This window comes from Orbicella franksi, chromosome 7, assembly GCF_964199315.1.
Source record: "Orbicella franksi chromosome 7, jaOrbFran1.1, whole genome shotgun sequence".
Lineage (NCBI taxonomy): Eukaryota > Metazoa > Cnidaria > Anthozoa > Scleractinia > Merulinidae > Orbicella > Orbicella franksi.
In genome coordinates, this window is record NC_138151.1 from 20,259,791 (window position 1) to 20,283,263 (window position 23,473).

At 38.0% G+C, this 23,473-nt stretch overlaps 2 protein-coding genes across 5 annotated transcripts in view; both read right to left on the reverse strand.

Moving 5' to 3' along the window:
* The window catches only part of LOC145493047 (unconventional myosin-VIIa-like), a 51,478-nt gene extending 43,033 nt beyond the window's left edge, over positions 1-8,445 (reverse strand). Inside the window, exons 1-5 of the mRNA XM_081472450.1 lie at positions 8,219-8,445; positions 7,940-8,023; positions 3,477-3,590; positions 2,950-3,027; positions 1,375-1,449 (exon numbers count right to left, since the gene is read on the reverse strand). Coding sequence (XP_081328576.1) covers positions 1,375-1,449; positions 2,950-3,027; positions 3,477-3,590; positions 7,940-7,957 — 285 coding nt within the window. The 5' untranslated portion in view covers positions 7,958-8,023; positions 8,219-8,445. The remainder of the gene's footprint in view (positions 1-1,374; positions 1,450-2,949; positions 3,028-3,476; positions 3,591-7,939; positions 8,024-8,218) is intronic.
* A 1,712-nt stretch (positions 8,446-10,157) lies between these two features.
* On the reverse strand, positions 10,158-21,587 carry LOC145492679 (myosin-VIIa-like). 4 transcript variants are annotated; one of them, XM_081472090.1, is made up of 13 exons: positions 21,466-21,587; positions 20,931-20,995; positions 20,650-20,796; positions 17,301-17,381; positions 16,917-17,003; positions 16,180-16,301; positions 15,318-15,435; positions 15,113-15,241; positions 14,137-14,310; positions 13,356-13,577; positions 12,980-13,147; positions 12,301-12,554; positions 10,158-11,718 (listed from the first exon to the last, which is right to left on the reverse strand). In XM_081472090.1, exons 3-13 carry the CDS (start codon positions 20,689-20,691, stop codon positions 11,565-11,567), a joined length of 1,551 nt encoding a protein of 516 aa, XP_081328216.1. In that variant the 5' UTR covers positions 20,692-20,796; positions 20,931-20,995; positions 21,466-21,587; the 3' UTR covers positions 10,158-11,564. The 4 variants fall into 4 exon arrangements, with proteins under 4 accessions (XP_081328216.1, XP_081328213.1, XP_081328214.1 ...); XM_081472087.1 differs by having other exon boundaries at positions 20,953-20,995; positions 21,466-21,554; XM_081472088.1 differs by lacking the exon at positions 21,466-21,587 and having other exon boundaries at positions 20,953-21,238.
* Positions 21,588-23,473: the final 1,886 nt, after the last annotated feature.

Sequence of the window (23,473 nt, forward strand, 5' to 3'; positions counted from 1 at the left end):
AGGTTTAAAAGGAGTTTCATATGCTACAGGTAAAATTTATAAGTATTCAAATACAATTGGCCATCAATCAATCAAAGTTGTTTGACTTTGTTCTACGTGAGTGCAACAACAAACAAACATATCTGGTCCAAATCATTCTTGGCAAATGTTTAACAAAAAGGTTTTACAGATGGTTCAAACTCTACAGTGTAAAAAGTCGCTGATGGTTTTCTAAGTTTTACAACTATGATTGGCCATCAATCAACCAGTGCATCATCAACATGGCGTGAGGAAAGAGAGATACGGGAGAGTGAAAAGAACAATTTCAAATGACACTAACAACCTATAAACACACATGTCATCTCATATTAAGGTGACATTTCATTTCTCTGGTGATTTTTAAATACATTTCAGACCTTATCCAAAAAGTATTGTGGACGTTGGCAAACTGACATATATGAACTGATCCAGGACATTGGCAAATCGACTTCATACATTGGCGAACAGGTCGTTGGCGAACCAGTGATGCATTAGCGAAATGACCAGTTACCACCTCAACAGGTATACAGGTGTATCAAGGAAGGAAATAGAGAAACTGAACATATTTGGGAACCAACTACTCCATAATTTGCATAAATAAAACTTTAGGCAAATTGACTTTGAGTTGGGACAAACCAACTTTGAGTTGGGGCAAAACGACTTTGAGTTGGGGCGAAACGGACCCAGGGTGAAATGACCTGTTACCACTGAGAGTGCAGTACATGTGTATAGCCTGAAAAACATCTCCTGTCCCATAATCACTCCATGTCATGTGGAAACAAGTGATGGTCGATGCATAATACATGTATGCAGCCCTCTATTTATAAGTGCTATACACGTGGATATACAATAGTATTGAATGTGTTAATGCACAAAGGGAGGTGCATGGTTAAATCTGAGATTTACCAAAGCAAGATGCTCAGACCATAATCCCATTGTTTGAAAATCTAAGATAATTAATGACCTTGGGCTCTATGACAACTTAAACACTGCAAAACAGGACTTTGTGGCTCGTCTTAGAGGCTTCCAAGATTTCAAGATAAACAGTCATAAAGCTAATTAACAGGAGTTATGCATGGGCCTCATGTATGCCCTGTTAACTTACACTACAAAATGTTTAGTCACTACTATACAGTCATCTACAATGTAGCCTTTAAGTGATGACATTCTAATTGTTGAACCTTGAGTAAAAAAATTGAGAATTTTGAGGCCTGAGGGGTTAGGGGTACAAACACACTGTGTACACATGAGAAGTTGTCTTCACCTACATGGTAGAGGTCCATACATGAATCAGGTATAAATGAATACCTTGATTTACCTGGCACTGAAAACTAACAAAACTGCAATCAGACTTACATAAATCTGATGATTGTAGTATCTTATGAAAAGATTGTGTAGGATTCCTGCTTCATTTAGGTCTCCAAGTTGAATCTATAGTTGATACAAATGAAAAAGAAATTGTACATTAAAAAATTATCAATTAGATCATTCAATTTGCACGTGACTTTTTCTTTAAGAAAATGAAGATACATGCATTGTGCAGTTCCAGAAAATATCCATAAGCCCCTCACAGAAGGGATTGGAATTTCCCAGGGTTGGGGTGTTCTGTGAGACCAGACAATTTAACCCATTGAGGCCTGTACCACGGGTGACCACTAATAATAAGCGTTGGCCTTTGTTTCACTTCTGATGTCACAACCTTTGACCAAAATTGGTATCACTTATACTCAAGTTCTGCAGAAGGAAAAGACCTTTCCAACAATACCCAGATCAGAGTGATTGGATCAACTGAGCCTGAAATATGCATAAAAATGCTTAAAAATGGAGTGAAAAAGTCCAAGTAGAATTTCCCTCAACTACACTTGGCTACTCCGTGGTAAGAATTTCCTGTACGATCAAAGATACTTTCTCAGCAATTCTTCAACTGGAAGCAAGCCCAGTAGAAGTTCAACAACTGCAGCAAAAAGATAAGAAAAGGAGAAAAAGGAAAGGCAGAAAAAAAAAAGACAAGCCCAAAGACGCAGGTCACTTTCTTGTCCAAAAACCTCAAAATTTTGATTTCTGCACATGCCTGAGCGAAAGTGTCATACAACACAGCGCTAGTGGAGAGAAAGGCATGCCAGTTGTCTTGTTGCAAATGCCTTTTTAAGTAGCTTGGAGCTAATTTAGCTCATATCCAGGCTAAAAATGTCCAAAATGTCCAGAAATGCGTTTTTGCCAAAAAGCTCCAGGTGTAACGTATGAAGCTTAATTGGAATTTCCAAAGGGGTGGGGGGAGGGGGGGAGTTCTTATAAAAAAAAATTCCTTCCATGGGGGAGGTACATGTATGGATATTTTCAATTATTCACCATATGCTTTTCTGGTCTGGAAACTTACATGCAGGTTATACCACTGTGTTTGAACCAAACATTTATTTAATTCACCAAGAATACACTGTCCAGACTAGAGTTATACTTAAAAATGACAATATTTGGAGCAGCAGTGCTCAATCCAATATGGCTTCCAGGTTTAGGGATATGTAATTATACCCATACCAGTATATACTAGCCTGATATTGACTCCTTCTGATATGTGAGTATTGTTATAAATAGGAGAAATCAATTTATTTAATACAAGTACTACTGATTGAAGTAGTAGATATTAACTCACACAACAGCCGGACGAGAAGACTAAAATGACTAAAATGAACCAATCCCCAACAACATGCTGCATTCCAATGCTCCCATTGTCAATTGGTTTGTACAAAATAATTCCCTGCTAGTAATTTTTAATTATAACCTAACTGCAATATAGGGGGTAACTGTACAGACATATTATAATATAAGAGATTGACTGTTTCATTCTACAGAACTGTGATAATATTATACTTTGCTAGCAGCTTTCCCGAGTGGGTTTTGTAGAATTTTTCTGTGCAAAGTTATTGTACATACCATGTCATCAACTCCTTTGACACTTGTTGGATGCATTATTTTAAGTTTGTTGGCCAGATAGGACTGAATCCAGTGTTCCTTTAGATGCAAAAAGATCAAATTATTGTTACTGATCATTTCTGTTTATGGTACAGTATTGTATTTTGCATTTTTTATTTTTTTATTTCTCCACTTCACAATTTGAATGCAGCAGTGTTACGATAAAATGTAGTGAATGGAAAGTGGAAATCAGGGGCAAGATATGGTAAATTTCCATTTATTCATTTATTGGTGCTGAAAGATTTTGGAGTCAGGTGTTGTAAGGATGCACCTTGAGTAACCTCAGTACAGAGTACAGTGTAATTGTGGACAGACCTTCTGATATTACGCGATGGTGCGATTTCGAGCAATCATTAGACCTCAAATTACATCCAATTGCACAATTCATGAAAAATCTCACAATTTTGTCAAAATAAACCATTAGTTCAGGGCTTTTTTTGGAAGTTTACAATAGTTTTTTTCTATTAATGTAATGCAGAGTAATGTACCTTTCCCTCATCGTCAACAACTAGAATTTGGCCTGAGTCTGCCATCTTGACCAGCGCTCCAATGGGAACATCAAACTCCCCTCCATTAGTGTTATCCAACCACACATGTTCACCCTAGAATAAAACATTCAACAGATAACCAGGGGTTTCATTACCGTTTTCAGCAGGAGGATAACTTGTTTTCACAGGCAGGCAATTAAGACTATTTATCTGAACTTCTTTACAAGAAAAACGTTCCCCTAGATGGTCAAACTGGGTGGGCAAAATCAACCTCACAGCCAGTCAATTTGCCCAGTGCCTGGTTCTTAATGAAACCCCTGGATAATGAGAACCATACATATACTGTACATGTACTGTATATTACAATACTGATCTGAAAAAGTTTGAAACTTCTTTTTATAAAAAAAATGTATTTGTAATATTAACATACAGAAATAGACAATTGTCAGGGGTTTCATTAGGGACCAGGCACAGGGTAAATTTACTGGCTATGAACAGAACTTTGCCTGGCTGCTTCTTTGATATTTATTTATTTATTCATTTATTTAATTACTCGAATTCAATTACACGGATAATCAAAATAAAATAAAATAAAGAATTAAATATATTTACAAGTATAAAAAGGAGATATCTGAGTAATTAGGCCAGTTTATACAGAATTCTAAATTCCTTATTTTAAATAAACTGCCTGAGATAAGATATAAAATGTTATTACATAGAATACCAATACAGGCAATAATTGCAACAACAATAAGTGATCAGAAAACTATAAAAATTTATCCTTATTTAAGTTAAATTCACTAATGTAAAACTGATTCAATTTCTTACTAAACAATGACAATTGATCAATTGTCCTAATAGCTACAGGCAGGCTGTTCCATAAATCCACAATGCGATTAAAAAATGACAATTTAAAGACATTGGTTCTAAACCAACCCTTGGCAAGTATGGCTTCTGTATTTCTCATATCGTACTTATAGGATTTGAAGTTAACATACGATAGGATGTCAAAATCAATGTGCCCTTTAAGACATTTAAAAATGAAACATAAATCTAAAATCTCCCTTCTAAACTCGAGAGGCAAAAGACCTAATTTACCTAAACACTCTGGATAAGTTAAATCACATTTCAAGATAAATTTGGTGGCACGTCTTTGAACACGCTCAAGGGCCTTGATTTTTTCTTTAGTGAAGGGAGACCAGACTTGAGAAGCGTACTCCAACTGCGGTCATACCAATGATTTATATAGAATCAACAAAGTTTTTGGTCACAATCAGTGGTGCACATTCTGTAGATAATACCCAACATCTTATTTGCTTTACTTATAATTAAGTCAATGTGATCATCCATGATAAATTTGAAGAAACATGAACACCAAGATCTTTCTCAATTGAAATGACTGCAACCTGCGACCCACTCAGATTATATGATGTGTGCATAATTTTTTTCTTTGTCATGACAAGGTGCTTACACTTATTAGCATTAAATTTCATGAAATGTTCAGACAACCAACCATTTAAACTTAATAAGTCTCTTTGTAGTTGAACTGCATCAGAACCATTATCAATAACTCGATAACACTTCATATCATCCACATAGAGTTGGACAGTAGTCCTAGCATCTGTTACACTTGGGGCACTTTATATATATTACGAGTAGTAATCAGAGATTATGAGAGTGCGTTCGACGCCCTCACTTTAATATATATACCTTAAATAAATGATTTCACTAGCTGACTCTCAACCTTTGTCTATTGCTAAAATCAACATTTTTCAGCAGCAACCAAGGTTTTAAAGTCAGATATGCATAGTGTCAAAGTCTATGCTAGTGAAGAGGTCACGATTTGTTGACACGTTGCGTGACGCTGCCAGTTTCTGTAGACTCACAAGTTTCATAGAATATTAAATTAAGTACAACATTACTCTAAGCTGGAAGCACAAATTTAAGCTAGCGTTTGCAATCACATACTCATTTATCGTAAACAAACTCCGTGCGCCTAACTCAAGTATTTCCCCTGATGAACAAAGCAGACTTTTGGATCTTGCCTTCAGAGTACTTTTTCACCGATTCCAAACAATAAAATTTCGACCAGATAAAGACTGAGCTATCTGTCGCCACTGGAACTAATCAACAAATGCGATCAAAATGTAGGTGTTCCCACAGTTAACATCTCAAAGTCAAGTCGTGTTAATAAACAAGGACAATTCTCTCAGATTTCGATAAATGTTACCGTCAAAGCGTTTAAATTCACCAAAATCTAATGCTGAGAGCACATAATAGGGAAGCGTACGGCGACTGAATGGAAAGAAGTCAAAGAAAAATCCAGCAGAAAGACGACCTCACATGGCCAGCTCACATACTGGTACTCACATGTTTGCCATATGTCTTATCACATGTCTTAGCATTAAACGGTACCAGTTTACTGGCCATGACACACCCCTGCAAAAATCAAGCGGGGCGGTTGAATTTGCTAAGACCACTGCAACCTCAATCGATTTCGCCTGTATTATGCAGGAAGCCCAACATGTGGACACCAATACAAAATTAGGCTGCGTTCTCCCTATGCTCGAACGCAATAAACAGCATGGGTTCCAGGATAGACCTCTGGGGCACACCGGATGAAATAGGTAGCAAAGAAGATGCCTGGCCATCCATAACTGTTCTATGCCAGTGATCTGTCAAATAGCTTTAAACCAGGATAGTACTTCTAAACCAGGATAGTACTATTTAGATAGTACTGTTGCTGTCAACAAAACTTGTAAAACAAATTCACCAATTGATGCATTGCAAAAATAAATGTTCTGAATGAGAGCCCACTTAAAATGTGTTAAAATTACAAGCAAATCCACCTCAAATGATGGGTTTGAATTACGATTTAGTTATCTACAATGATCTGTTGTAGGTAACTGAGTGATGCTGATTTTTTGGTCCAAATTGCATGAAAGCCTATCTCTGCAAGAGTGGAATTTTCAAATTTTTTCAGGGCTGCATGGTCCCCAGACCCCCAGCTTGGCAAGGCCCCTTAGGCATGCAGATTTTCCGCCCAGATGTCTTATCCTGGTGCCCTCCTGTTGAAATCTTTGTTGAAACCCCAAAATTGCATTTGGAATAATTTGCACATTGGGACTCGTGTAATAGAAAAAAAGAAAGTGCAATTCAGCACCAAAGTCTGAAAAACCAAGGTTCATAATTAAAATGTGATGAGATATCAAGATCAGTTTGAGTATAAGGATTATGACCCTTGCCCCACCTTCAAGGCTTAATGAGAAAGATTTGTCAAATTAATAAGCCTCAGAAATCCTTGATTTAGTGTCAAATGAAACAAGAATAAAAATATTGTGATAAAAAAATGTTGACATAATATTATTATTATTATTATTAATGAACAGGTAGACAGATTTAATTGTCTTCTGAGCATACAAATACATCATGCATCACCTGTTATAAATGAGGTTCCTGAAAATGATGAACAAGCTAATACTACTGGCCGAGTTTTAACAGTTTATGGTTGAAAAATTAAAGTATTTCTGGTTAGAAACTAGTCCACACTGCCCCACACTCCCTCTCACCATCACAACCACCACCAATCAGTGATTGATGATAACACTAATAAACTAAATTAAATACTGCGAAGAAAATCAACACCGCTGATATAGAGGCGTCCTTAAAAATTTCACATAACGCGGCCGATCCGATGGAATCGCTCAAGCGATTCATGATAAACGATACAAAATACAATACATGTTCACCAGACCGCTGGAGAGACATCCAAGAACTTTCCAGTGAATTATGCTATCTTTGTACTCGATGAAGTGACCTACATTTATAAATAGTATAGGCAATAGATAACTGCTTCTCAAATATGGATTCACGAAATAAAATAAAATATTAATCTTGCTAGAATAACAATACATGACTAAACTTTGTTTTATTTTGCTCGTCAATATTGCACCAGCGAAGTACATATCAGAAGCAACTTTCGACACGCCTTGTGAGGTAGATTTCTACCAACCATGGATCGTTCACGAGCAAGAATTTCAGCTCGTAGAAAATTAAATTGTAAGCAAGAAAGATACCTCTGCTCTTATTGTGAAAAGTTTTTTTCAACTATCTATGTTCCAACACTGAAGCCTATATAGGTGAATATTTCCCATCATTAAAACAATAAATTTACCGCAGTTAGCTAGTATCAAGATGGTACAATATCCTCAGATCATTCCAAAACGCGTCTTCGAAGTTACTTTAAGGCAAGTTTCGCATTCGTATCCATGGTCATATTTATGGTACATAGAAGAAGTAATGTTTTAAAATTCAAACGCGTGTATGTTCGTACTCGATAACTAAGCGGCGCGCAGGTTTGAGAACGCTACATGATGAATAATTTCACTTCCGATCAATTGTTCCACTTACAGACAAGACGGTAAATTATGACACTGCTCCTTAGATTTTCTACGTTTTTCTACCTTTGAGACGATCACCATTGCAGCCCAAACAAGCGGTCCTGATGTTTAAAGTTTTCGCAGATTGGGTGTCACAACAGAGCAAACCTGGAAACATACAAACTGATGTAAACTAACATCGATCGAAACCACCCTGCTCGTTTCATAACAAATAAAATATAGTTTCTAAAATTCTAATAAAAGAAAGAAAATTTGATCCAGTCACAGCGTACCTATCAATACAAGTAATCGATAAAGCATACAGGCCTTATCGTAATTTTCAAAGCCGGAAAATTCACTTACCGGCTCAACACTAACGACTTATCCCTGGCCGTCCCCTGTGAAAAAAAACATCGATGGTAAATTTAACAATCATTGTAATAATGAGCTTCTTTCTCGCTGTTTCAGAGGGCTGTATAATGTAATCATTGAAACAAAATCATTTCAGTTCTTGTTTGGAATCATTGTTTGGAACACAGCACAACAAGGCTGGAACGACAGGTCCGAGTGTCAGCATGCAAACGAGGCTACCAATATTTTTTTTTCCACTCCGGGACACCCTCCGGGACGTGATGCATTAAAAGGCGGGAAAGGAAAGCGTGACGGTTTTTCGTTTAAATTCCTCAGTGGTGATAGAGCGTTTTCACGTGACGTTATCAAATTCTTAAATCCAAAACTACAAAGCCACCAAAGATTTTATCCTCGTCAGGTATAAGAGGTACTAAATTTCTATGTGTTTACAACTTTCCAGCTCAAAAGCATCCCTCGTCTGGAAACCAGTGCATTTTGAATTTCAGAGTTATGGCGGTGCGTGACATAATTATGGTGACATAAAGGTCGAAAAATATGTATTAATCTCGTAATTTTTTGCCCTTTAAGACGTTATAGTATTTGGAAATGTGCTTATTTAAATGCTTGTTTGTTCTGTGTAGATAATAAGTGTCCTAGATAACCAAAGTAATAAGTTCCAGATGTTTACTGTTTTCCGGTCGTCATATTGGAACACCAACATGGCGGCTCCATACTAGGCATTTGCGCAGAACATTTCCACGAATATCTCAACTTTGGGACAACGCACAATTCTTAAACTTGGAGAACTGTCTTTTTTATTTATCTTCTATAATATCACAATTTCTTGACTTTATCCACCGAATGGCTTTTGATTTTATTTTTTATTGCGTGACAATGAAAACACTCTATTCAACGGGGCCCGGTTGTTCGAAAGCCGGGTAACGCTAACCCGGGAGTAAAAGTTAATCGAAGTATCCATTTTTCTTGTATAAAAATGCTTTTCACTGCTTGTGTTTTGCGTAGTTTGAGATTTTTCAAACTCAAACCTGAAGGACAAACAATATAAACAGAAAACGGTACCCAAAAGTTACAAAACTGAAATCAAAATTCTCGCTAATCCTGGGTTAGCTTAATCGGGCTTTGAACAACCCGTCCCAGGAAGGGCCAACTTCTGCTAGCCTTTCTTTGCCCTCCACCTCCCACCTTATTCGTATTCGTCCCCAAAGGTAATTGGGTCTTGCAGGTTTCCCGCGGTTGTTCCTCTTATTTTAATTTGACATAACGATATCCTTTATCGGCATTATCAAGGCAGTAATTGTCATTTCCCGGGTCATTTGCCTCTGGAAAACTTCGAAGTTGTTAAATTGTGGAAGCTATGGATGATCAGGAAGATGAGCCGCGATAAATGACCCCACGAAGGAAATAGAACCCTGGGGAGTACTCTACAACGTCAGAAACTCTCGATAATAAGTTTTATAATGAATAACTACCCCATAAGTGTTCAAAACTTGTGTTCATGGTAAACACGATAACTTACTAATGCATGGTTCGTGAAGCAAGCATGTTTATCTAAATTCATTCGAGTTGTTTTAGGTTACTGTTAGTAAGTATTCAACGTCACTGATTCTGTGTTCGATCTTTCAATGAGATGAAACCCTACTTGAACAAATATGGCTGCCCCTTTTTTCTTGGTTTGGGTATGTTTCGCTTATTATTCCATGATGCCCCAATAGGAGCAGACCATTGTAAAGCAAGCCAGCTTATTTTAGATTACAGGCTTTGTTTTCATTATGATTCCCATCTTAAAATATATCGGGATTATGCTACATTTTTGAACAAAACGGAGCGAAAAGTATCTACGCGCATACATGAAATGGGCCTTAAAAACCAAAAAAGATATTTAGGCCACCCTCATTTTTTCCCCTGTTAGCGTCGTCCGACCGACCCAAATTTTTGGCATTTTCAAAAACAAAAGTAACGACGTAGTTAAACCATTTTTCACTTTAAATATTTTTTTTAATCTGAAAAATGAGCATAGTAACAGCATAGAGTAAAACAGTTGTCTTAAGGTGGGACTTAACCTAAAAACACTTAAAAACACACCATGTTTCAAACATGTTTTCGTGGCTAAGAGTTAACTCCAAACCATGGCAAAGTATACATTCTTAAAAAGATCAAAGAGCAAAGATTATGAAAAAAATATTTGTGTACCCTATAACTGTATTGTAACCTGACACCGGCTGATTAAATCTGCCACCTACTGGGGAATGCCAGGGCTTACTTGAGAAAAGATAACTCCTACTAGAACTGATCAAAAGGAATAATTTTTACATTTTACAAAAGAAGACAAACAGCTTGCTGAGATAAGCATAGAGATTTTTGAAAAGTTAAAAGCACGTGAAATGATGACCAGTTAAATCTGATACAGAAAATCTAGCATACGTTTCAATACATAACTTTGACAGAATGCACTGGATGGAAAAGTTCTATGCTTATCCCACAGAACGTACTAAAAACAACAAATCCTGAAAATTTTAGCTCAATTGAATAAATCCTTCTCAAGATATCTTCTCTAGAAGGCGAAAATAACTCGTTTTGAGAAAACGAGCTTTAAACTTACAGTAACAGTACTTGTCCAAATAAAACTTCAATACCTTAAGATTCGAGTTCCGTAAAAAACAAAACTTCGAATTTCTTTCAGAATTTTAGGTTAAGTCCCGCTTTAATTAGTCCCACGTTGTCTTAATTTTACAACGACATCAACCAACTTTTCCGCCATATTGATTTTGGGTTCATGTCTTGTTGTTTCCAGGCTCCACAGCAATAATGCTGGGGTACCGGGCCTCCTATTCAGAGACTTCTTGTGAATTTTTTTTTAGGTTTTATTTTTCAATCCGACCGACCGACCCAATATCAGGAAACACATTCGATGCTAAACGGAAAAAAGGGGAGGGTCAAGTAAACTGATGAGGGTAGAGCAGATTGCTTTTAGACCTATTAGTTCTTAGTGATTTTGTGTGCAGCACAAGGGCAGAACAAATTTGAAAAAGTCTGTGTGACGTTTTCATTTGAGATCAAAAGTTCTTGCATACTTAACAAGCGACTTAGTATTGTAATTTCAACAGAACAGCACTATATTCTTTGGCCTCTGTCGATGTAAGTATAATAATAGCTTTTGCCTTCTAACTTTCGAATTTATGCCCATGACAGTCTTGACCATTACTGACAGAAGTACTACCTATAATGGAGAATTCCAAGACCTCGCAACCTTGTTGAAAAGAAATTTTCGATCTTATCGCGTTCATGAGGACGTAGAATTAGCAAAGTTCACCGATCACAAAATGAAGGATCGGGTGAGTCAGTCATCAACACCGGCAATGTTTGAACTGTTGGAATATTTCAAGAAATGGTTGATCAAGTCATTCATATTATCAGCATGAAGACTTCTGAAAGAGTATGTAGTAGAACGACTTGTAGTCAACATCAAAACAGCGTCCAGATACATTCCTTTCCTAAGAAAAGAAAAAGCAAGAAAGTGCTGTGAGTTATAGAAAAGGTTGCATAATGTTTCATGGCTTGATTTGTTATCATTTTCATGAACTGTGTAAAATGCATAGCAGACGGTGTAGAAACGGTCAAACGAATAATTTACTTCTAATTTACAAAGTCTACTCTAGCCTCGCCTAAACGCGTTCTGTTTTTAGTGTCTTCCGTTTAAAAAAGCTTCTGGTACAGGCAGGTCAACATGGAAATGAACTGCATATATAGTGAGCTTTTCGATCATGTAAATAGACTATGACCCATTTTCTTATTATAAACTTCTGCACCTGGTGCTCGGGATAAGATGATTTTGTTCTTCTGGAGAGGAGAGAGCTAATAGAGAGCGGTTTGTAATATAAGAGCACTTCCATAGAGGGTAAAATACTAAAAACGTTAAATAACAAAGGGTTGCAATCATACCAAGAGTCAGAGGTGTAGGATGATGAAAACAGAAAGATGGGAGGGAGGGAGGGCGTGGGGATAAACGCCTGGAGGATTTTTTTGGTAATGTGAATGATATAACGACGATTCAAGGATGGAAGCGATCTACGTACCTTAGACTGGACGCTTTCTTTATTTGGGAATACGACAGGCTGAGCAGTTGAGAGGCGTCACGGTTTTCAGATGAAAAAACTAACAATCCCTGTGAATTGAAAGCCAGTCTAACAGCTATCTTCGGAAGGTTTGGCCCTGATGCTACAAATCCGTCGAACATTCTGGAGAATTCTTTGAACCAGTGAGTTGCTGCATAGTTTACAATGTCCTTTTTAACCACTTCAACAACAGATCTTTCTTGAATACGAGAGCTCTACAGTAGCGGCAAAACAAATGATAAGTTTAGAGGGGGTCGTTGTCAAACGTCATAGTAGCAATTAACCTTCTGAAAAACGCAAATTTAAGCACAAGTGCAGTCGATGATATATGAACTGAATGTAATCTTGACTACCAGCTCTTTAGGTGGCTGAAGCTCTCATGTAAAAACACTCTGAAGGTATCCGACTGACATTTCGTTCAGTTTTAAACTATTTTGTATCCGACATTTTAATTTACTAAATAGAGCGTCTAACAACCACGTGTGTAAATCATTGACAGGCCGTGACTGACATGCCGTGACTGACTCAACATATTGGAGTAAAAGATTTTTATTTTCAAATTATCGTATCCACGAAATCTTACTAACTGCGCTGTTTACTGGCTAAAAGTTTCCCTTGATAAAATAACAAAGAATCTTACCGCATTAAAAGCATCCTTGACGCTTTTTATCAGGTCATCTTCTGCAATGGTGGTTAGCACGTATGGTGGAAACGAATCTTGAACAACTTGACGGAGCAAGTTTTCTTTGATTTCATGGCCATTCTCAATGTAGTATCGCTTGGCTATTATGCTAATCATTTGCTGCTGCTGCATAAAAAAAGCAAAACAGCTTCACGATAATCCAACATAAATGACTCATTTCTCTTGAGCTTTGTTAAATTCTCGAAAAAGAAAGATTTCTCCAATGCAGAGATTTACACTAAACGTAGGGAGTTGGGGTACGGAAGCCAATTTGTTAAGGACCTTGAAATATCAGTTGAAAAGAAAAAATTAACACTCGGACCCCGTGTCTTACCTCGCAGATATACTCCTCAGCGCGGATTCCTCCCACAATCTGGTGATAGATTAAATCAATGGCCACCTTATCACCGCTGAGATTATCCGTGGGTGCAAACAAATCTTTTCGTAAAAACAAGTGCCAATCATTAGGATCGCTTAGCTTTTTTGAGCATGCGTACTGTTCAGCTAAAGAGACGGTGTCCAAAACACTTTCATTTCCGCATCCCCAGTTGCTCACCTGCAAGAAGAAATCAACAAGCGCGCCGAGTAATAAGCCACATATCAACCATCAGTTGCACCCACAGTAAAAGACTCCACACGAGCTGGCTAACAGAATGCCACCCGAAAACAATCCTCATACAGTTTTCTTGACAAGGTCTAGAAACATTGGAAACTATTTTAATTTTTCGTTGTCAAATATTTTGTTGCTGAAAGTGACCTCAGAATCAAGTTCAGAATCAAGTCCGAATGGTTGGATTACTTTTCATTTGAAAGTCAAAAGAAATGCGCACTGACTTTAGCTTTTTATTACTACGCGTAGTGACCGGTAAAAAAAAAACACGCCAATCTCTCAATCAATCAGTGTAAAACCAATATTCGTGACTTGCTCGCACGCGTTTTACGGAGTTGAGCGCCGGCTACACTTACTTAGTTCGCTGCATTGTCTCAGCTTTTTGTGGTTGGCCAGATTGATTACTTGGATTTGGTCTTATAACATTCAATTTAAACTTCTCTCTATGTAGTGCTCACTCGATCGTTCTAGACTGAATAAAAAACTGATTATAAATTGAGCTAACCTGAGTTAAAGCTTCAATAAAAATGGAAAATCCAAAGATATCCCTGAGTCCCAGTTTGTTTTTAATTAACAGACACAGTTCAGCACATGTTATGGCGGGATCCACTTCAAATGTTTTGGTAGAGCCATCCATGAAGATGACAGGTAGGTTGAGTGGTGACTGTGTTTTGACGGCCTGTCAATTAAAAGATAGACTTTCGTCATTAAACAAAGTAACTGAATGATCTGCAGCAACGAAAAGAAATGAAAAACAAAACAACAAATGAAAACGACATAACTTTTACTTGAGACCTTGAGAGCTCCATTCTCTTTCCCTTTGACAGGGCTACGTTGGGGACTTACAGGGTTCTCCTATGTATGTGGTACAGTGATTACATTTTCTGACTGACGTTTCAATTTTCAACTCTGCTTTGATGAGGAAATTCCTTTTTCTAATACCTTGTGGAACTAGGACTGAAGTAATGATAACGGTATTCAAGAAATCATCAGTTTGTCTTTTATGGCGGGGTTTAAAAGCATTTCTTGTTTGAGTGAAGATGGAACTTCGTTTACGAAGAGATTCGTTCCATACTAAGATCGACGACGGGACAATTAGGCTTACAAACACTATAGTTTATTACAAGGGGACGCGAAAAAAATTCCAAGTTCTCCCAGAAGGTGCGTAGTACTGACTCTTACGATATCTATTGAGGAAAACCTTCCAACCGGACCTTCCAGTATAAATCAAAGTCGTACATGCGCATATTATCGTGACACAGGCCCTTTAATTGGTTAAGCTATTAGGACGCCCGAAAAGTAAGGCGCGGTCTGTATGTTTACGTCATAAAGTAGGTTCATCAGGAGAAAATAAATGCGACAACATGTTCTTGGCACTCCAACAACGCATTATGATCAGCTTGCACCTGAATGGATGTATCTTATTGTGCGAATCAATGCAGCACCATTATATATGAAAGGAATTACTAAAACTTGCTTGCCTCTAGTTCAACAGTTGTAGGCGGCTGCTTTCTAAAACCCACTTGAAGAGTTCTTTGCAGAATCTTATGGCAGTAATCCCCAAATTGACCAGGACCCTGCTTCAGAAAGTTTGTGAGATAATTCAGCAGCTGAAAAACAGAATCACTGGAGTCAGCTCAGTACTTGAAGAAAATTACATTCTGTCAAGAAGAAAATGCGAATTACCTTATCTGATGGCGGGAAAACACCGACACAGAGAGCCAATAGGATCCAGCCACGTGCAAAACTTGTTTGTGAACCGTTTTTTACAAGCTGACGGCAAATTTGGCAATATATTTCATCCCTGAAAGGAGAAATTTAGCTAAATTACCTTTGGTAGCTATTCGTCATAATTAAAAGTTCAAAGAATCAGCGATGGCATCGGAAGATTGAAAAAATTAACATATACAACCGTCTGCCGATACATTGTCAGTATTGAAAACTACAAAATGTCAAAAATGAATCAAGCGGCGGATTCATGTTCTATTGCAAGCTATAGTTTAATTGAACGGTCAGCCCTTAGGTTTTCATCCGGCGAGGCGCTTGAAGATTACTTTACTAATAGTAACAAGAATAACACAGAGCACCTTCAAACAGACGGAAAGCAAACAGACAAACAAAAAAGAACAAACAAACAAACAAACAAACAACCAAATACGCAGCAACAAAAACAGCTAAGTGATCCTTACACCATATAATTTTTTACCATAACTGCAGAAATTCTCGCGCGCTCATTGGCTAATTTTTATTGTCAATAAGCGGACAGACACATGAATTTATAATTTATGCGATGCGTCAACAAGCGAGAGCGGACAATTTGACAATTTGTTATCGTAAAAAACAAATTAACGTCAGTTTTTCATGCGTCTGTCCTGTTATTGACAATGAATTTCGTCAGAACATTGTCAAAATAGTCTGCGGATCCACTGGACTATCGCCTCGTGGATCCACAACTACTTTGACAATGTTATCACGAAATTCATGATCAATAACAGGACAGAAGCATGAAAAACTGGCGTCAATTTGTTAAATTGATCATGTCGTTCACCTCAAGGGTGGTCTACGAATCCCAAAACTGGCGATAAACTGTACTTTCTCGATGTTTGTTGTGCAGCGATTCATCATGACTAGCGCTGGAAGATTGTGTGACGTCACAAAGGTCGTCTGAGCCTGACGGAGAAAAAATAATCATCATTACTACTACTCTGTTATCTCTTGATTAACTTTGTGTCGACAAGATAAGAACTGTCTCACAATTAAGTTCTCTGAGAGTTACTATGAACAAACTATGAACATAATTGGAATGATAATGACAAAAAAAAAGCGATCTCCATGAAACAGGGCAAAAAGAGATAACAGACTGTGATAAGGGTAAACTTGTTACTTTAAATTGCAGCAGTTAAATTATATCAGTGACCATTAAGCATTCTTGTAATCATTGCTTTGAGGAGGGCGCGGAAGGGGGGAGGATGTTGTCCTAATGGTCAGCTCGATAGTTTTGTTGTTTGGCAAGGCGTATATATTGACCCATCCTCTACGCCTCGCACCACCCATGAGTACAAGTGAGCACTGGGTGATCCGCTAGGACTGCTTCATTAAATTAATGTTAGCCGGTGGGCTAATTGAGCGTCGATGGACTGGCATCCCTCTTATTTGTTTGGTCCAGCGGAAACAGCGTGCGCCTGGGCCCGAGCACGTATTCGTTTTCTCTGGAGCCCGTAAATACAAGATTCGTTCTACAGAAAATCTCTTAAGAGCTACAGACCCACTACTTCACCGTTGTACCTTTTGAGATTCAACTTTCCTCTTGAACGTGGTGCCTGATGAATAAGCTTTGTTGCTCGGACTTGTAATCTCTGTTGTTTCTGAAATCTTCGGAAAAAAAATTGAATTCCAACACTTTTGTAACATTATTTGCTGGTAAGAAGCAGTATGGATGGCACCGTATACACGGAAAAAGGAAAAGAAGAAACTTTTGAATTAGCAGTGGCACATCCATGGAGTGGATATGTGTTCACTGTTTTCACAATATACTAAATACCTTCGCATTTAAAAGGCTGAATAAGATCATCTAAAGAGGTCAATTTGACCTTATACTGAACATGGCAAGTTAGAACAACAACAACAACAACAACAACAAAAACCTTTATTAACGTTATAGAGTTATACCTCAGTGTCTTCCTCTTCGAATTTTGGCTCTCCCATGTCCCTCATGAACCGAAGTATGGCGACAGAAATCGCACAGGACGCCTTAAAAGCAAGGAAAGGGAACGAATCAGTAAAGCATCTGAAATGTTATACAAAACCAGGCATCAGGCCTGGTAAAAGATCATAAAAACAGTTGGTACTAGTTTTGGAAAGACACTGATACAATGAAAACGACGTCTCGTCAGAGAAGAAGTTCCATTTTGATCGGGTTTCGATGGGTAACGAATGTAACGAAGAACTTTATAAGGTTCCTTAACGTGCACTCTAGGTGTAAGAGAATAGTACATAAGCAGGATATCAGCTGTCTTACAGAGTGAAAGCGAAATAATGAATTATAAAGCAACAAACCAGTAAAACTGAGACAGTTATTAATAATTAAAAGATGAGAGGAATAATGCAATATTGCGAAGACCGTAGTCTCTAGTATGACTTCTGGTGAAACCAAGTATTTCATTCCTTTCTTGTGTTTGACCTAGCACCCATGTTCTACGCATGTTCGTGCGTAGCCTTCTCTTCTCTGTTCGTCCCTTCTACAGCATGGTGGGAATACTTCTCCGCTTGTATCACCCACAAATGTAATAAAAACCATAAATGTAATACCAACCATATATGTAATAAAAATTGACCATAAATGTAATACTGACAATAAATGTAATAACTTTTAACCACAAATGTAATAAATCCACCAGCCATAAATGTAATAAAATTTGACCATAAATGTAATATACTGAACAACCATAATTGTAATACGGCTTAACCATAAATGTAATAAACTGTCTATTTCCTCTGAGTCAAGGGGCCACAAACCATGCCATTGTCTTATTTCGTACAGGCAGGACAGGGACCCCGAAAATCAAATTGGAGGATTCGTTGCTCCAGCATCGTTTTGGCCAAGAGACCAAAACCCGAAAAGGCATCATTAATGTCCGTGCGCACATTTAGAAATCATCAAGTCTTTACGTCTTTCAGTACCAGAAGAGATCTCGAATCGTCCAAAATAAGTGCTGGAGGTGTTTGCAAGTGAAAACATTTTGAGACTTTCTGACTTCGAAAAGAAGAGAAGAGGTAGAAATCCAGGCAAACGTTACCTTATGTCAGAGAATAAGCCTGATTTAATTTTCAATTTCTTTACCAGAAATCGAGAGAAATCGTGCACCCTGTGTCCGTTAGCAAAGGTCCTTCAAGCCATTTTAGCGGGAGGTAGTGGATGGCTCCGTTTTGTACCCAGTCAATCACTTAATAGTGCTGGAGGGAGGACAAAACTGGCTTGCAGGAGGGATGGGGCAAGTGGAACCATTTTAAACAATATTACTGAGCTTTGGACAAAGTTGTAGTCCAGGTATACTTTTTTCAACCAGGGTAGATATATTTGATATCCCACCAGCCACATGGGCCATACAAGGATAAGACACTGAACAAAACTGCAGAACAAAACCTGGTTTGTTACAACGTTAACTCTTCAAATAGCAGCTAATACCAAAAGCAATTGTGTAAATATATTCAGGTTTGTATTAACATCATAACTATTATAGCCGATAGCGAATCAGTAAAACTGTAACATATGTGAAAAATAGTCTTTAACAGTGCCTGAGGAAACTGAGATACGCCCTCGTTTTAGGTCCGATACTATTTTTATTTGCTTCTTTAAAAGGTGGACGGCTAGCCACCCAATCCACCCCTGGTAAATGAATTCTAAAGGAATGACTAAGTCTTTAAGTGAGTCGAACAAATGACTGTAGAAGTGCGAGCCGGAGGGGATAATGCTTGGCCGTTTTGGTTTTATTTTCGCTTGAAGCCGGGGCGTCCCAGAATTTTTTCACTTGCCTGTGAAATTACTCTAACCGACCTCAAGCTTTTCAAATGTATGAAACTTTATCAACTCCCAGCACTTCAATTAAGTGGACTTAAACATCATCAAGTTCCACGGCCTCAAACGCACTTAGTTTAGACCACTCGGACTACAATGATAGGGTTTGGCCTCTGGGCAAAAACGGTGCTGCGGGAAATAACTCCTCCAAATTGATGTACAGAACCCCTGTCCTCCCTGTACATGCACGTAGCCTGTTCCAGGAAGCGGGCGAGCGAGGGAAAAACGAGTGGGAATAAGGCATCTTCGTTCACCCACGACTATTCAAGAGCCTGGAACAGGCTACCCTGTACTGACGAAATAAGGGAATGGCAGGGCTTGTAGCTCCTTGACTCAGAGGTGATAGGCAGTTTGTTACATTTATGGTTAAGCCGTATTACATTTATGGTTGTCCAGTTTAGTACATTTATTGTCAAATTTTATTAAATTTATGGTTGGTATTACATTTATGGTTTTTATTACATTTATGGGTGATACACCGCCTCAGTCCCTGCCTTTTGCATAACTTGTAAGGTAACAGTAGGTAATATTTCTTCTTACATGAGGCTATCACGAGAATACGAGAATAGATGATCACTTGAATTTAAGATGGTGTTTTAATATGAAGCCTGGGGGTCTTGGGTAAGTTAGTTTCTAACAGCACTGAGAAATCGAGACCTCTGGGAGAAATCGGAAGGTGAACCAGCATTAGTCAGAAACCTTTATTAAACGTGAGGGCATTCGCACAATCAAACGAGAACCAGGATTTCCAGGTTCCAGTTTTATTTCACCCACCCATAGCGTGGACCATCCGGTAAACCGCTGACCGAAAACGCGCGGGCCTTGTCGAGACTGCTCCGTCGCCATCTTGCTGGTTTTCCACGCATGGTTAATAACAGCATACACACAGATGACCTGGTTACCTTAGGCTCACAGAACTTGTTTCGTTCCCCGAAAACATCAATTGAATTATTGATCACGCATGTAAACATATGATTGACATAACTTATAATTATGCGAAACGATAATTTCTGATGTGCAAATACCACATTATCACTGCCGAAATCTTTTCATTTCTTTTAATACTGTCATTTCAATTTTTCACTGACCCCTTAGAGATCTAAGGACTTGTTTTATTTATAGTTACTATTTATATCATTAATAAAATTTCTATTTGTTTGAGCTAAATTGAGGTGCTACGGAACAGGTCTGAAATTTTCTGGATTCCGCAACAGGACAGAATTCCAAACGCTTTACACAACAATGATCAACTTAGAGACACTAAATTTCTAAAGTAATTGCTGACGCAACTGATTAGATTGACATGTTTCGGTCCACTTGTCATGTTGACGTATTTATCCTGTTTTTGTACTGAGTTAACAAGATTGTATGGTGCAAGCTTGTTGTTTTATTTTACTACTAGGAGATTGAACGACTGATCATTAGAGCAAGAAACATGCTTACCTTTCTATCTTCCACATTGTTTGTACTTAGCAGGGAAGACATCAGTGGTACCCTTGAGAACTGGAAAATCTCTCCATTTTGAAAGTTACTTTTTGCAAAACTTTGGAAGTCAAAGCTGGACAAATTATCAGGCTCTTGAATGTCATGCTTGCGAGAAATAAAGGGATGGTAAAGAAATTAATTCCTTAAGTTGGCGTCACAATTTACAAAATCATTCACCCATGGCAATTTTAAGCATCGCCTATAAACATTATGAACCGAAAAAACAATCTGTAAAGTACATAATGTTTGATATTTTCGTACTGTTTGGTTAAGCTCCATCCTGATGGCGCCGGTTCTGCTGTTGCTGTAAGACAAAAAGGAGTGATCAAAAAAGATTCAACCACTGAATACTCTCACATTAACTTGAACTTAGGCTCAAATAATGGTAAAGTTCATAATCAAATACGTTCTGATAATATAACAGCTGACATGTTGTTACAATGCGAGTAAAATAGCACAATATTTTAAAAACACTTTTCGTCATGAGACCGATCGCTTGAGTATATCAGATACGAACAGAAATGATGTCATTGAATAATTCTTTCTGGGATAATCACAATCAAATATATGTTTCTTGTATCTATCAGAGGACACTATGTTTACTATAATAACTGAGCTGTTATCAACAGATATCAATGGTCTTCATCTTGATATCTCGGTTTAGTTAATATCAAGCGTATTCAGTAAATTTCCATACAGCCCGTTCCATTGCGTGTAACAACTGTGATGAGTTCTGGAAGTTCCGATTAAGTGTGTGTACATCGCTTGGCTTACCCGTAACTGATGTTACACTAGACGAGGCCACTGCCTTCCGCGGAGCGATCGCTGCATTCAATATTAACCTGTACGTGCCAGTACTCGAGCTAACTTTATGATAAGAGTTGGTTTTGGGTTCACGAAAGCTGACCGCAATTGAATTGCTTCAGTGATCATGCAGAACAGAAAGTTCCAGTATTAGTAATAATAATAAGATAAATGAAATATATTAGAGCTTCAATCAGTACTAGCTTAAATAAATAGGGAGGGATAATGCACTGAATGTGCTCACAAATACTAGTAGTAACTTTGTTTAGTCACGGTATTTTGTTAAATTCATAACACGGAAAGTTCAAAGTGGACAGTATTTTAGCCTAACATGTAACATGTCAACACTCTAACAGATAACCCCAGCCCCCCTCCCCCTCAATCGAAAATTGGTTACGTCCGTAAGGTATCTCCAACAAGACTCAACAAAAAGCTACAGATTCTATTTTTTCACTGTTGTACACTCTGGTAAAGGAAACTGAATTAATTTTGTAAGCTGAGCTCCCTCCTGCGAAACCACTAAATCTGAAACACTTGCCGTTCTGACTCAAAGCATCCATGGAATTAGTGTGTTATGGAAGTTAAGGAATGATTCCTAAATCCATGATAAGAAGACTCCAGACACCCGATTTTTCCGCGAATATACCATAGTGTTTTGCCAGTGACTCTATTGTTATCCGTACACTCAAGGGACCTTTTTAACCTATCAAAGATCGGCTACTCAGTATAACAGTCCCGTAATAACTATTTATCGGGAGGGAGGGAGGTGGTGGGGTTGCTGTTAGGAGGTTTTAAGCTCCGGGGCATTTGAGCATTGAGGGTAAACTCAGGAAATCGAGCTGGGTTCTAAGTAATGCAAAGTGTACATGCAAGAAACCTAACCCGGTCCAGTGCTAAGAAATTATTAAACCGGTTCTGTTTGGCTAAGTTTGTCACTCGTCCTTTGAATGGTATAATAAGCTGAAATGAAACCCTGGCATTGTCAAGACAATGCACAGTTCTCATCGCGATTAGCGCAATCAGCTGGAGTAAAAGACGAATTTTCATATATCTCGGTCACTTCTTTGGTCATATTTGACCCAAAGCAGGCTAGAAACATTTTTAATTGGTTGATTTTAATTATCAGTTTGGGAAGATTTTCTACATTTGTTTGCTGTCATAATTGTGTCAACATAGTTACAGGATTTCTTGGCACCAGCTGATATCTCTTGAGATGACAACTTTCAATGTGCATGTAAGAAACATTGATATGGTCTTTTTCCATATACAAAGCCTTACAACACTGTGAGCGACTCGTCACTACACGCAGGCGAGAATTACGTCTGTCCATCGCGCGACAGATCCTAGTGTAATATGGCATGATGGTTCATCAATTTGCAATTTAGGGTATTATTAACTTGCTATATGTGTAAAGATATTACAAAACAGGTATGTTTATCTTTCCCTCCCTACTAACCAATAACGGAGACGCAGATGAAAACATGTAATCAAAATGGTGTGATGTGTCTAATTTACTCTTAATTGATGTATTACTTCTAAATTCGCCAACGGACTTAAGACTTTCTTTACTTTTGACCGCCAGTTTGATTTAAACTTGATTTCAACGCTAAACGTTTTCAATGGCAATTTTGAAATTGCGTCAGTTGTACATGTTGCTGATTCTGGTCAGCAGTCAGCAGTTGTCAATTCAGGAATCAGGTATGTGGCATTGCTCATTGATAGCACCAGAGTAGTTCATTGAGGCTTGTAGGTCAGTGAATTCTATCAAGTTATCTGTATCCTGAACATCTAGCTACCCACCATAATTTTTGTCCACTTTATCTCACTTCGAGGTAATTAATGAGAGAACAAGCCATAGAAGAGTAGTTTTTGTGTAAGTGCACTCTTAAACGCTTAGTGGATCATATATGCTAGAGGAACATGGGGATGTCAATTCTTAAACCAAAGACGCTTCTACTTTGCAAAGCAGTCAGTTGTA